This window comes from Oryza brachyantha, chromosome 7 (genome assembly GCF_000231095.2).
Source record: "Oryza brachyantha chromosome 7, ObraRS2, whole genome shotgun sequence".
Lineage (NCBI taxonomy): Eukaryota > Viridiplantae > Streptophyta > Magnoliopsida > Poales > Poaceae > Oryza > Oryza brachyantha.
This window is the reverse complement of record NC_023169.2, coordinates 1,900,541-1,913,237: the sequence shown is the minus strand read 5'-3', so window position 1 is coordinate 1,913,237 and position 12,697 is coordinate 1,900,541. Positions and strand designations below refer to the sequence as shown.

At 40.2% G+C, this 12,697-nt stretch overlaps 1 protein-coding gene across 1 annotated transcript; it reads right to left on the bottom strand.

The window, feature by feature from the left end:
* Positions 1-2,532: 2,532 nt before the first annotated feature.
* On the bottom strand, positions 2,533-12,136 carry LOC102711361 (ubiquitin carboxyl-terminal hydrolase 8). Its single transcript, XM_040525845.1, has 12 exons — positions 11,970-12,136; positions 9,984-10,205; positions 6,597-6,723; positions 6,458-6,517; positions 6,287-6,379; positions 5,825-6,121; positions 5,431-5,742; positions 4,746-5,003; positions 4,488-4,636; positions 3,779-4,393; positions 3,264-3,537; positions 2,533-3,146 (listed from the first exon to the last, which is right to left on the bottom strand). Exons 1-12 carry the CDS (start codon positions 12,134-12,136, stop codon positions 3,036-3,038), a joined length of 2,685 nt encoding a protein of 894 aa, XP_040381779.1. The 3' UTR covers positions 2,533-3,035.
* Positions 12,137-12,697: the final 561 nt, after the last annotated feature.

Below are 12,697 nucleotides of genomic sequence, written 5' to 3'. Positions count from 1 at the left end.
TCTCAGGAAGGGGTGATCGTTTGGTTTATTCAGGGAATAAGTCAAACGGTATATTTACAAATAAAAAATAATTTTTAAATAAAAATTTCATATATGTGTTGTTAACGATTTAAAATCAAAGACTAAAAAATAAACTATGATACAAAAATCTCAAAATCTACTTTAAATTTAAGGTTGAATCCAAATTTTGTCTTATGAGTATAAACAGAAGCGAAAAGATGGGGCTGTCTCTCCTGTCTACGATTTATGCATTAATAATTTCACTAGTGTAACTCATTGTTGTGTGGTAGCTTTCCGTAAATCTATGGGTTGACGCTATGCCCAGTGTGAATATTGGTTCAAACTCAAGATGCAATGGTAGGCTAGTATCTATGTTCTATCTGGAGCTAGCACTATAAATTATTCACGGTAATTAGAGAAAAGAAAGATATGTGCGTTTGGTTGTATATCGTTGGTCCTAGATATTATAACATTGTAGATTGATCAATATAGTCATAAGTAGCATAAATGTTTAATTACGTAGGATAGTCTGCTATTTATAAATTTATAGGATGCTGAGTGTGCATATTTTCGGTTTTTCTTTGCCTCAAAGGCAAACTTCTTAGCACAGTATTACCGAACCATAGGATTATGTGATCAGTTAGTTAGCTTGACATATGGAGAGTCAGTTTTGATTTGACTGTTACAATAATCCGTGGTGGATGCTGGCGCTCCCCCGTATTGTTTAGCAATAAAAGATAATCAAGTTGCTGATAGTACGTATAGCTTTCATAATAAGCGTTAATTAGGTCAATTGCGTCCGTTCCTTGTCAACCGGTGGCTTCTAGTCCAATCGTACAACAGATGTATCTTGTGGTTAACATACATGACACACACTACACTAACTTTTATCTTGGTAGTATTGGCTTGCTAGGATTTAAGGTGTTTAGTTCCGATCTATCTATCAAAAACTTGCTAGTACTGCCAATACTGTGGTGCCAAAAATGTTGGTAAGGACAGAAATGAAGTGATTGTTGCATGGTTTGGTGGTTGGTGCCAAGAAGCGTTAATGTGAGGATAGCCCAAATCTTGCTAGAGTAAAACCCTTTTTTATCAAATGTTTAGCTTTGTTAATTACATTACCAAAATTTTGACGTTACTAAATTTTAGCAGCGTAAATGAACCAGCATATATATATCCCATAGTCTTGAATATATAGTTAAAATTAATGTTAAATCTCTCAAATTCAATTCTTGACATTACTAAGATTTATGAGAACCAAGTGCCAAGAAAGAAAGAGAAGTTACCTGTCTGGTTCTTGCCTCCAACTCCAAGGGCTGGAAACTGGAATGGTACCTCTCTTCCTTCAACATCGTGCAGGATCTACAGCATCATAACTGGTACCCTGTAGCTTACTGCAAAGCCACACAACCTCTTCATCAGAACACCGTACAAGATGGTCCAGATCAGTTTTCTTTCTCACCGATCCAGTAACTGTAGATCAAAAAAAAAAGAAGTTCACCGGACGACACAGTAGAGTATTGTTGTTACCTTGGTGGAGCAGGCACCGTATGGGATCGTGATCACCATCAATGTTAGGATACTGTAGACGCTGATGGATTGTACTTGGAGCCTGGGCCCCGGACAGCGATGCTGCAGGGCGTAGTAGCAAATGCATGCTTGGTCGTCTTCCATCAGAATTCAGAGGAGGGGTCTCCCCTTGCTTTGGTTTGGCTCCATCAGGTGTCCAATCCTATCATCGATCTGACCATTCATGTGGGTCTCTCTCCCTTCGCTCTACAGTCCACACGCTCATCTCTCATCAGCTTCCATTAATTGTATATTTTGTCATACTCATCTTTCTCTCTTCAGGATCGATCGAGTCATCGAGATATGATCAAAATCTGTTCTTCCCTGCGAAAAAGAGAGAGAAAAAAAAGGAATATGTCAAAAATGAATAGAATTTGTGCAGGCTACAAGTAGGTACGATCAGATATGGCCTTGTGCAACTACAGGTGCAGCAGCCGAAAGTTTTCTTCCAGTATCTTACAAAAAGGTACGTGGACCATAAGATAACCATTCGTCTTTGGATCGAAACCAAGAATGATAAGGGAGCAAATTGAATCACTTAAGAGATTATCAAACCCTACCTGAACAGTTGCCGACTACAGTTAGTGGAAATATCATCTGCCTCAGATGACAACCTTGACAACACAAGCACAAACGAACGCACAAAGTTTGAGAGAAAAACATGGGCACAAGGGGGGAATTAGCATATAGCTTGCACATGAAGATCAGCTGTTCACTGTACCTGGGGGTATGGAGTTGTCATTCAGAACACAGTTTCTAAGGACAACATTGTTGCATAAAGGTATGATGCCCATCCAACCTGGTCGGGTCCTGTGATATGTCAAAGCAGAAAAGATGTTCTTGAGATATGTCAGAATATTTGTCCAAGGCAATCAGGCCAAACAGCACTGAGGGCAGCAATAATCTTCTGTTGTTTGTCAAACAGCAGAGTTCTGGAGATAGGTCGAAATCCGAAATGATCATGGATATATTTTCGGGTCCAAAAAGCAAGCAACAGAATGGATTTTCAGACCTTCAATGATCATCATGTCAATGTCATCTGACTACCAGGATGGCAAATAGCCACTCATGGATGGAGCAGTAGCTATGGCGTCGCACTCGCCACAGCGTGGGCGACAGGAACAGATCGATCACACGAGTTAATTTAAAAGAGAGGTTACATCGTTTAAAATTATTGGCAACAATTCGGTGACAAAAGAATTTTGTTGAACCCAGGCTAATCACTAGCAGCAATTACATTAATTGTAGGACCACCAAACCATGTACAAAAAGAATATGTCGAGCTGGAAAAGAATAGTGCATTAGCTAGGTCTTTTGTTCTCCTGTCGGCAATTGAATCTGTACATGATGTTGTATAGGTTAGTGACTTGAGAGATTCAAATGCCCATATGTCGAATATGTTGGAAGATCTAGACTTCACAAAACATCCCGAAAAAAGTCTTTGATGTATTGCAGTTGTATCCTGATCATTCTCGTCTGTAGAACAGAACATAAGCAGCAGGTGTCTTTATACTGTCTTCAGTCATAGGTCTCACACATTCATCATCAAACTTGTACCATCCCTTCCCTTCTTCATGCTGCAGAAAGATCATATATGTCAGTACACCAGTCAAACCACCAGCCTTGCTCATTATCAAGACATTGATTTAAAGGCTGGCTGTAATGAGAACAGATAGATAAAAGGGGAAACTCACGTAGATGCTGGCGGTGTAGTGTCCACCTCCCATGTTTCCATAGTGATTGCTAATAGCATACAAGCGATAATGGCAGTTCGATAGTTCACTCTTGTCGATGATATATGAAGACAGATCCAGATCACTAATGGGAAAATCTACAAATGTCTCAAGCTTATTTCTTGTGAACTGGGTATATGAGAACCTTTTCAGATGAATGACCAGAACTTCCGGTAGCCTCCACAAATCTAATTTCTTCATTGCTTGTTGATGCTTTTTGCAGCACGGGCAGTACCTGAATGCAAAGCAGAGAATAAAGTGGGTATCAGTTATGCAACAATTGTACACTTTCAATTCAGAATCCAAAGCATGCCACGTATTGAGGTAATACTTTGCAATGGTAATCAATCTATTTGCGTTTCATACATAAGCATATCAACCAATTTCTATTAATGGGAGAAAAGGATATGGCAAAGAAGGCTATTCGATAAGAAGGGAAGCCAAAAGCAAAACAGCTGTTCCTTGGGGACACTCACCACATGTCTTCTGGGCCCAATGGTTCCTCTTTTAGAAAGGCTTCCAGACAACCATTTAGTGCAACAGAATCTTCATTTCTTTTCGGGATAAGCTCAAGCTTATGAATCTCAGGTAGACTTTTCAACATTGAAGTTTCATATTGTCTTACTGCATTTTGTTGCCAATGGACATTGATCTGTAACCGGTTTGGTGTACTCTCAAGTAAATCCACCTCATTTGTTTCTATTCTCGCTTGCTGGACATCACACCTTCCGTTTGTTAAATAAAATTCAAACTGTTCCACATCTGCTTCCCACTCAGATGACTCACTAGGTCCTCCTGTCCCTTGGCATTCAACTGTATCAGAGTGGCTACTTTCAAGGGTATTTTCCAATGGAGCACTAAGAAACTGACCATCTGAATCAGGTATTGCATCCATCGGGACAGCAGCACAGCCACTATTACAACTCCCACTATCATTAAGAGAACTAGCGCCCTTGGAAAATCGTAATGGTTTTAACAACTTCAGATAGATACTCTTCAGAGTTAATCCATTGACTCTCTCAGGAAGAACTGCCAGTAGTGGGGCCTCAAATTCCTTCATTTGTGGTGTCATATCATCAACACTGGAATGCCTGGATTTAATGGTGCCCAAAGCACATTATTAGTTTTACTAAAATACCTAAGTTAAATAGAAATCTAGCAAGAAATATATCTGATTGTGCTTACTCATCGAAATGTTGGTGTGTAAAAACCACAAATGGGGATGTTTCATATTTTTTTGGTAGCCGGTATGCTGCCAATTTATCTCCATCCCTCAGCAATGAAACTGAATCTGAAGGCTCTTCGAGGTATCGAATGATGCGGTTGTTATAGACCTGTATAGTCACTTTGTCAGCAAGTAAAAAGGTCTATATGAATTATATTATTAATAGGGGATAGAAAGTTTACAACAATGCAAAGAAGCCAAAGTGGAGAGAAGTATACCTCTGTAATGAGCAGGATCTCATCATCTCCAAGTGAACAAGCAGAACTTAAAGCCTGAACAAGATCATTAAGACTCCCAAATTGTGGCACACTGACATCATATGAGATTGGCTCTATGCTACCATCAGTGCTGAAAACTGTCACAGTCATTGTCCTCTTTGCCGTGGAAGGTACAGGCAAAGATAAGTACATAAATGGATCAAAAGTGACAGATGTTTTACTACAAGTAGGGCAAGTTAACGTAGATTTGTACTGCCCCTGCAAGTAGATACCAGAAAAGGTTCAGTGGCAGAAATTCAGCACATGTAAGCATCATAAGTTAAGTTGCAATATGACAATAGTTATAGAAAAGTGCATGTCGTGTCATGACAAACAAATACAAACATGAAAAAATATTTAATGAGGGATGTTACTATGATTTTCTCCTTCCCATATGAAAGCTGTGCAATCTAAGGGAAGCAGCAAGTTTGTCCTTTTAAAGTGATAAAAATCAATCTGAATAATTCAATCTTAATCCTAATTTCTGATTAGATTTGTTCAATTTTGTTTTGCATAAGCACATGGGCACTTTATATTTAATATATGATTACTTTTTTTCGTTCACCGAATCTTGTTGCCCTGTGGAAGAGCAGGACTAATTAATAATGTCATTGCTTTAAGATGCAGGAAGTTTTAAAGAACTTACATGGCAAATATCAACTATTACAGAGGCGTTTCGAGCTAAATGATTGCTCCAATACTCGTCTGCCACTTCTTTGTCAGGACGGCCACTTGCATCCTTAGCTTCTTCATATGGCTTGCACTTGACCTGGTTGAGATCTTCATGGAGGCCATCCAATAAGAAAGCAAGAAGCTCCTGTGAATCATGCTGATTAAAGCCACTGAATTGAGGGGCAAAACAAGCTATCTTTGACTTAAAGTGATGTGGTGAAACAGGTTTTCTCTCCGTGTTCCATAATCTCCTCAATAATTCTCCAAATGCCAAAGCAAGTTCCCCCTAATCAATGAAAAAAATCAGTAAATTTAGCAGGTGTATTCAAAGGGACAAAAACTGTAAACTCATGACAACCTATACGTACATTCAGTCCTAGTGGGTTTGTCCGATTTATATCTCTGTCATAATCTCCTAGGAAATAATCAACAAGCTTTGATGTGTGAGCCAAACATTGAATTGAGCTGTTCATAAAGCAAGTGTTCCCAAGATTTTCCAATCCAACTAGCCCAGTCGAGCTAGATCTTCCAAAGCTTCCATAGGACAAATCAACATCCATATCATTAACATCTCCAGACGATTGTTCTGCATACTCTTTGCCGGTTCCACCAATCTTGGAAGTTAAGGAGTCAGACATTGCATAGACTTGCACTTCAAGAAGATTCTGCACACGCCAAAAAGGTGATAAGAATATGGATCTAGGATAGGAAATCTTATGCCTGATTCTGAAACAATCTGAAACCAGAAACCAAGGTTATTGATCAGCATTTAATAAATGCATCTATAGAAAAACGAGGGTATCAAAAAGGGGAGTATCAACTTATACTACCTCTAGCTCTGAGTGGCAGCAGTCATGATTTGACCTATTCCATTCATTCATTAATATTAGGTTTGTCTGCCCTGAAAAATCCCAAACATGAACCTGCATAGAGAAACATTAAGTAAACCGCACAAGTGGGAATATATTGCACAAATTGAAATGCAACAAGCAGTGACATACTGGTTGAGAATCAATATTAAAAATCTTGTTTGCCCGTTTATAGTTCTCGACTGGATTGTCCTGAAATAGAATAGCACGTGTTAGGATAGTCACAAGAATAAAGTTCATGAACCATATATCATCTGTCAAAAAGCATTACCTTTTTGCTAATTTTCACTGTCAAAATACTTGTTTCTCGAACTGATATCCTGAGCACCAAAGGGTACGCACCAGCACTATCCTCAGCAAATGAATGTTTATTATGCAACGCCAGACTAGAATTCTGCCTGAAGAAGAAAACAGACATGAAGTCAGGAAAACCGATAGCATGATTTGTAAGTTGTACCTATTAGGCAAAAAACAACACAGAGAGACAAGATTTCATGGAATTTTATGTAATTCCAGTATCAAATTAGTACTATGGTATGCTGAAGAATCATCTTTGGCATCAAAGTACAAAACCAGTTGGACGACGACATTATAACACTGCAGAATATAGATTTCCATAACATTGGAAATGAATCCTATGTTCTCTTAGTCATCTTAGTCAACCCAGACAAGAAAAGAGCTACTCTTTGTGAGTGCACATGCTGACCATGCATTGTGCAGAAAGCAGCGTGTGCACCACCAATATGGTGTCATGGTGACGCTAGCAACTCAGTGCATGCTGCAGCAAACAGCTGAGGGATGAGCTACAAAGGAAGATGCAGTGTGCTGTAATTGGTGGAACGCAACATGGGCATATTGATGTCATGTGCAAGGCGATGAGAGTGTGCTATCAGCACACAGACATCACCACATGGTCCAAAAGTATGTGGTTCAAAAGTGCTCAAAAGGTACAATAGTCTAACATAGATAGAACATAATGGTAACATAGTAACAAAGTGGAGTTTGAATGGTTTTAAAATATACCAGGAAAATGTCCTATTTGACTAACATTGAGATCTAATGAGAATACATGTAGCTACTAGGCTACTAGCTGATGACAGAGAAAACGATAACATATAAAACCACAGATTCTTCCTAGTTATCCTATACAGTAATCACCAATTCCCTAAAACACAGATCTTGTATTAAAATTTTAGCCCAGACTTGAGAGGAAATAAGGATTGTGTGTAACGATACAGAATATACTTTATTCTATATGAAAGACTTGCTAGCCTTACTTCAGCTGAGTGAGTTTACCATCTGTTATCAAGTTTCTTCTTTCTTGTAAGAAATATTCTAATCAAATAGAACTCCTGCAGATTAAAATTAAGGTCGCAAGAAACCCATTTCAGGGAGAGCTATCAACCAAGATAGGTTAAAAGTGCAAGAGAATAGGTGTTAAGAATCTAATCCTACTCACATCTTACTGCAGACATCTAACCGATTACAGCTGTTGCTTATGCTTACCATTTGACATAAACTTGCTATTCAACATAGTAAGAACAGTCTAGGTTACGATTGCACATTGTTTTCTAAACAAGAAAGTCTAGGTTGCTAAAAAGAAAAACATGAGATGTTCAAGGGTGCCTGTCGTACCAAAATAATCGACAACATAAAACCCAACAAAAACCCCTGTCATAAAAGCAGGACCAGCCTAGCATTAAAGGGAACCCACATTGAATTGCTCTCCCTCCCAGTTACTGAATAAATCATTCCTTTAGAAGAAGGCAATTGTGGTGGTGAATCTGCCACTGCACCTCCTATGCTGATTTTTTAACTAGCTACTCCATGTCCTTTAATGTTAAAAAAAAAGATCCTTCTATATATAATTAATATATTATTTCAGCTCTAGAATACAAGTTTGCCATGCAAAGCCATTTGTAGGGATGAAAGTTTGAAAAATCTCACAATTAACTTGTTCCAAACAATGCTAGGGCATGCGTAGTTCATTTTTATCCATAGCAAAGCACGGGTATTTAGCTAGTACAGACAAAAATGGCATATATTTTCCACATAAGTTAAAACTGTGTGCATGTGTACTTAATGTCATCTTTTAACAAGAAAAAGAAAACAAAATGTACTGTTGTATTATAAAAAGATTGTGATTATCAACCAATGCACCACAGGGCTATAGACAGTTGAGACTTAATACTTCACATGCACCCACTCGGTAAAGCTGATTTGCAGATGGTCACAGAACAGAGAGCAAAACACATCATATGCATGCATGATTTTATTGTCAAGCATATTACAGAAACCTTACTGGGGAAAGACAATAATCAAGTAAGGAAACACAGCATGAACTCAAGTGTATGAAGGAAGATGAACCCATCAACATCACTGTTGAGAGTTGAGACATTTAACCTTCCCACTAAATAATGAAGTGCAAAATTTATGAATCATTCAAAGCAATCATTTTGAGATAGGCTCGACTTATTTGCTAAGAAAGCCAAATAAAAAAAAATCCTAAGTGTGCCATCCCAAGTTTGCCCGACATGGACAATTGGAATTATGAACAATGTTAAAAATAGAGTGGCATCAAATGTAACTATATCACGACTTATACTACTTCTTTCGGTTTCACATGCAATTGTGGTGTGCTCATTGCTCAGCATGGTTCTTAAAGCGCTGTCTAGGCGTCCGAGCGCCATTGCGAAGCAAAGCGTCGGCTCTGCCTGCCGTTCTTGTTGACTTTTTGCCTTATTTTCATATTCCAATTGAAAATGTAATTAGTAGTTCTCTAGTATGCCTCTTGAGCTCATGTGTGTAAGGTGTCGCCTTGCACTCGCCTTAAACGTCTAGGCGTCGCCAAGGCAATTGGAGGGTGGGTCATCTTGTTGCCTTAAGAACAATTATGCTCACAACGTCAGCTCATAGAAGAGTTTTTTTTTTATTTATCCTGGCTTTCCACAAATCAAAAGTGAAGCCATATGAATGGAATGGTTTTAAGAGTTCCACGCATTTGCAACTTTGCATGACAAATTGTGAGTATTGCTATGTTGGAGGAAAGTACTGTTGATATTAAAGTTTATCAGCAGAGCTGGTGATGCATAATAAGCTAATAGAGGCATAGAGCTAAATGTGCTAAAACATAGATCTCTAGACTGAATGGGGGTGGGAGATTAACTGTCAAGTAATACAACAATTCAACAAACATATACACACTGCAGTAGTAATAAAGCTGTAAAGGGAGCAGTCCAACCTACAAGCCCTCCCCTCAGCATCACTGTCGTATTGCAGATGATTACCAGCGTCACCTTACACTCGGGGCATTATTCTAGCTTGAAATGATGAATTCATCTCTCCAAAGGCACAGACGAAGGCATGGAGCATTTTTTGGCGTGACTAAACCTCAAGGTTTTGATCGAAATCCGAAACAGTACGGGCATGAGACTCACGATACATTAGTAATTAGGGCTAATCAGCTAGATCAAAGATCATCTCCCTATAGGGACGCGTCTACCGGGTCATCCCCCGTTTAGCCACATGTGGACATGATCGAAGTATACGATTGAGCTAAAGGCGGCATGAGCATTGCAATCCCGCACACCGAACAGCCAAAAATGGAAAACGGAGGCAACGGCGCCCTAGATTGAGGGGAGACGAGCGAGTGAGTCACCTGGCGAGCACCCTGGAGAGCTCGTCGGCCGGCACGAGCGCGTAGCTCCGGCCCCCAGCGGCCCCGCGGCAGTCCCCGCGGTCGAGGCGCAGCACGAGATCCGGGTGCAGGAAGCTGTGGAGCAGCCTGAGGCCGTAGTAGGAGGAGGGCGACGCCGCCGCGGTGGCCGCGTACCTGACCCCGCCCTCCGCCCCCGCCTCCTCCCTCACCCTCGCCCACCACCTGCCACCCACATTGCCATCAAACCAAAACAACCACTCATAGTAGCTCTACAGAGGAGAGGAGAGAGCAGAGAGAGAGAGATTGGGGGTGATGTACCTGAAGGGGACGAGGCAGACGGCGGAGTGGGAGGCGGCGGGGGAGCCGCCGGCGCCGCCGCGGCCGGAGGTGGAGGCGGAGGCCGGGGCGGTGGCGGTGGCGGCGGTGGCCATCGGCGGGAGCGGCGAGATGGGATCTGGGGCGGGAGGAGAGGATGCGTGCGCCTCGCCTCGCCTCGCCCCGGTGGCGTGGCTTCCGTTTGTTTTGGTTTTTGTTTTTATCTCCGGCTCGCTGGCTTTGATCGCTCGCTGGCTGGGGGATTTGTAAAATTTCCGGCAGGATTTCCAGATATTCTTTTTTTCTCTCCTTCTCGCCGTCCTGTGGTGGGGGTGGTGGTGTGCGAAGCGCGTGACGGTGGAAGGGGAGGCGAAGCCAAGGCAACTTGCCGTGTTGCTTCGCTTCGCTGGCTATGGGCTATGGTGGCTAGCCGTTTCTTTGACCGCTCTTGCTCTCGCAGTCTTGCTTGCTGACGCAGCGCCGCGGTGTGGGTGGCCGCGTGGCACTGGAGATGTAGGCTGCATTCATTTAGGCGTATTATTCCCAGCTTGTTTTTTTTCTCATTTTTTTCCCACGTTTCAAATTACTAAACGGCGGTGGTTTTTGTAAAAAAAAATATCTATATACAAATTCATCGTCTTGTTTTTCTGAGATAGATCTTATATCATTAAACAGCTATAAAAATCAAACAATTTTTCATCTTTCATCTATAAAAGAACATAGCCATAATAGACTTACATATCAAGGTTTGTGTTGGGTTTTTTGGGTGAGGAGTAGATTGTTGTTTTAGAAGCGCTTTCGGTGATTTTGATGGTCTTATGACATCTCGGATAGTTGTATAATAGCTTGTTGCGGTTTTGGTGTAGATGGTGATAATGTAGCTCATGGCATCATATTTTTAATCAGATGGTGGTAATAGTTACTTGAAATTATACCCACTCTTGTATTATATTTATAGTCACTACTCATTGTTATGTAAGAGCAATCGGGTCAAGCAAGTACAATAGCAGGCTATAAGCCAACTATAAACATATTTTGAAGAGATAAGAGAGAGGAGAGAAGAGATGTGAGCTACTAATTTGTAACTAGCTGCACACGGGTTTCAAGACAAAATGTATGTATAACATGTGAGACCATGTATTGATGTTTTTGTAGGTAACTATTGTATGAATTGACTATTAGATTGACTATAGATGAGTTAGCTATACTATTGAACTTGCTATGAACGTTGCTTGCTTATAGACCAATAGGCTCTTTACTCCCTACGTTAAATCTTGTGCTTCTGTGTCAGTGATGGTATTTATTTGAATCGATGTATCAAGCTTGGGTTGATCTATCTAGGTAAATAAACAAATAAAATACACATTGATATTACTCTGTGGCCCTGGACTCTTAATTTTACATAGCTTACTAAACTTGCGCATATTTATTGAGACTGGGACTTTTTACCTATGCTAGGTTCCTTCTTATTAGGTAAGTATAGATAGTCATGAATTCATAAGTCTTTGTCGGCATAAAATTATCTATGGCACATTTGAATTTCATGTGAAACAATGTGGGGAGCAATCTATTTCCTACAACATTTATGCAATATATTCCTTCCTTCCAAACTACATCTAATGAGATGCTAATAGATAGGAGGGCAAATGAGCAAATGTGACCCACACCTACATGTCTACAACAATTGAGATGCTTGCAGATGGGTAGACAACCCTTGGACCATTGCTTGGTGTTGTGTAGCAACTAGCAAAGGAGCCACTTTTTCTCCAAGCTAATCCAGGCCCATTGGACTTAGCCAACATCACCATATGTGTAGTGGGCTCAGCAACCTCAGCCATACCTTGGTCCCCTGGAATGCTCACATGTGCACTGCACTGCTGGTGTCAACCATCAAGTCAAGTGATGATCAATCATCAATCACACCTTGTAAGTACCTCCTTATCTTTGCTCTGTTCAATTGAGGTGCCTACTCTCAATATAGTGCTCCCTAAAAATGAAAAGTGATGTGACAGTCTGATGCTGATGTACCATCTCTTATGATGACTAGCTGAATGTCTGTGCTTTGTAAATGATGAAAACATATTATGTTATTCTTAGAATAAATAGAAAAAATATTTTTCATGAAATATGTAACCATCTTTTTTATATAGGAAATATCCCTATCAATTTAATTTTATGTGGATATCCATCTAGACTTGATTGATTTTTAATATTACGAAGTTAAGGGGGTAAATTGAAAAATGCAATGGGAATAGGTGGTAATGGCCACTAGAGGAGGTTTTTATAGTAGTAAAGATAATACCAATTATGAGATGTACTCAGCTCTACTTTTTTTCTGCTATTGCAAATCTTTGATCAGATTGGTTTATGCAGTCCCCTAATTGGCTGTCATCTATTTG

Excerpts from the sequence above, each read along its gene's own strand:
- LOC102711361 (XM_040525845.1), bottom strand. The coding sequence starts at position 12,136 with ATGGCTGAGGTTGCTGAGCCCACTACACATATGGTGATGTTGGCTAAG. Across the intron at positions 5,743-5,824 it reads CAAACCCACTAGGACTGAAT|GGGGAACTTGCTTTGGCATT; the intron begins GTACGTATAGGT and ends TTCATTGATTAG. Across the intron at positions 5,004-5,430 it reads TAATAGTTGATATTTGCCAT|GGGCAGTACAAATCTACGTT; the intron begins GTAAGTTCTTTA and ends ATCTACTTGCAG.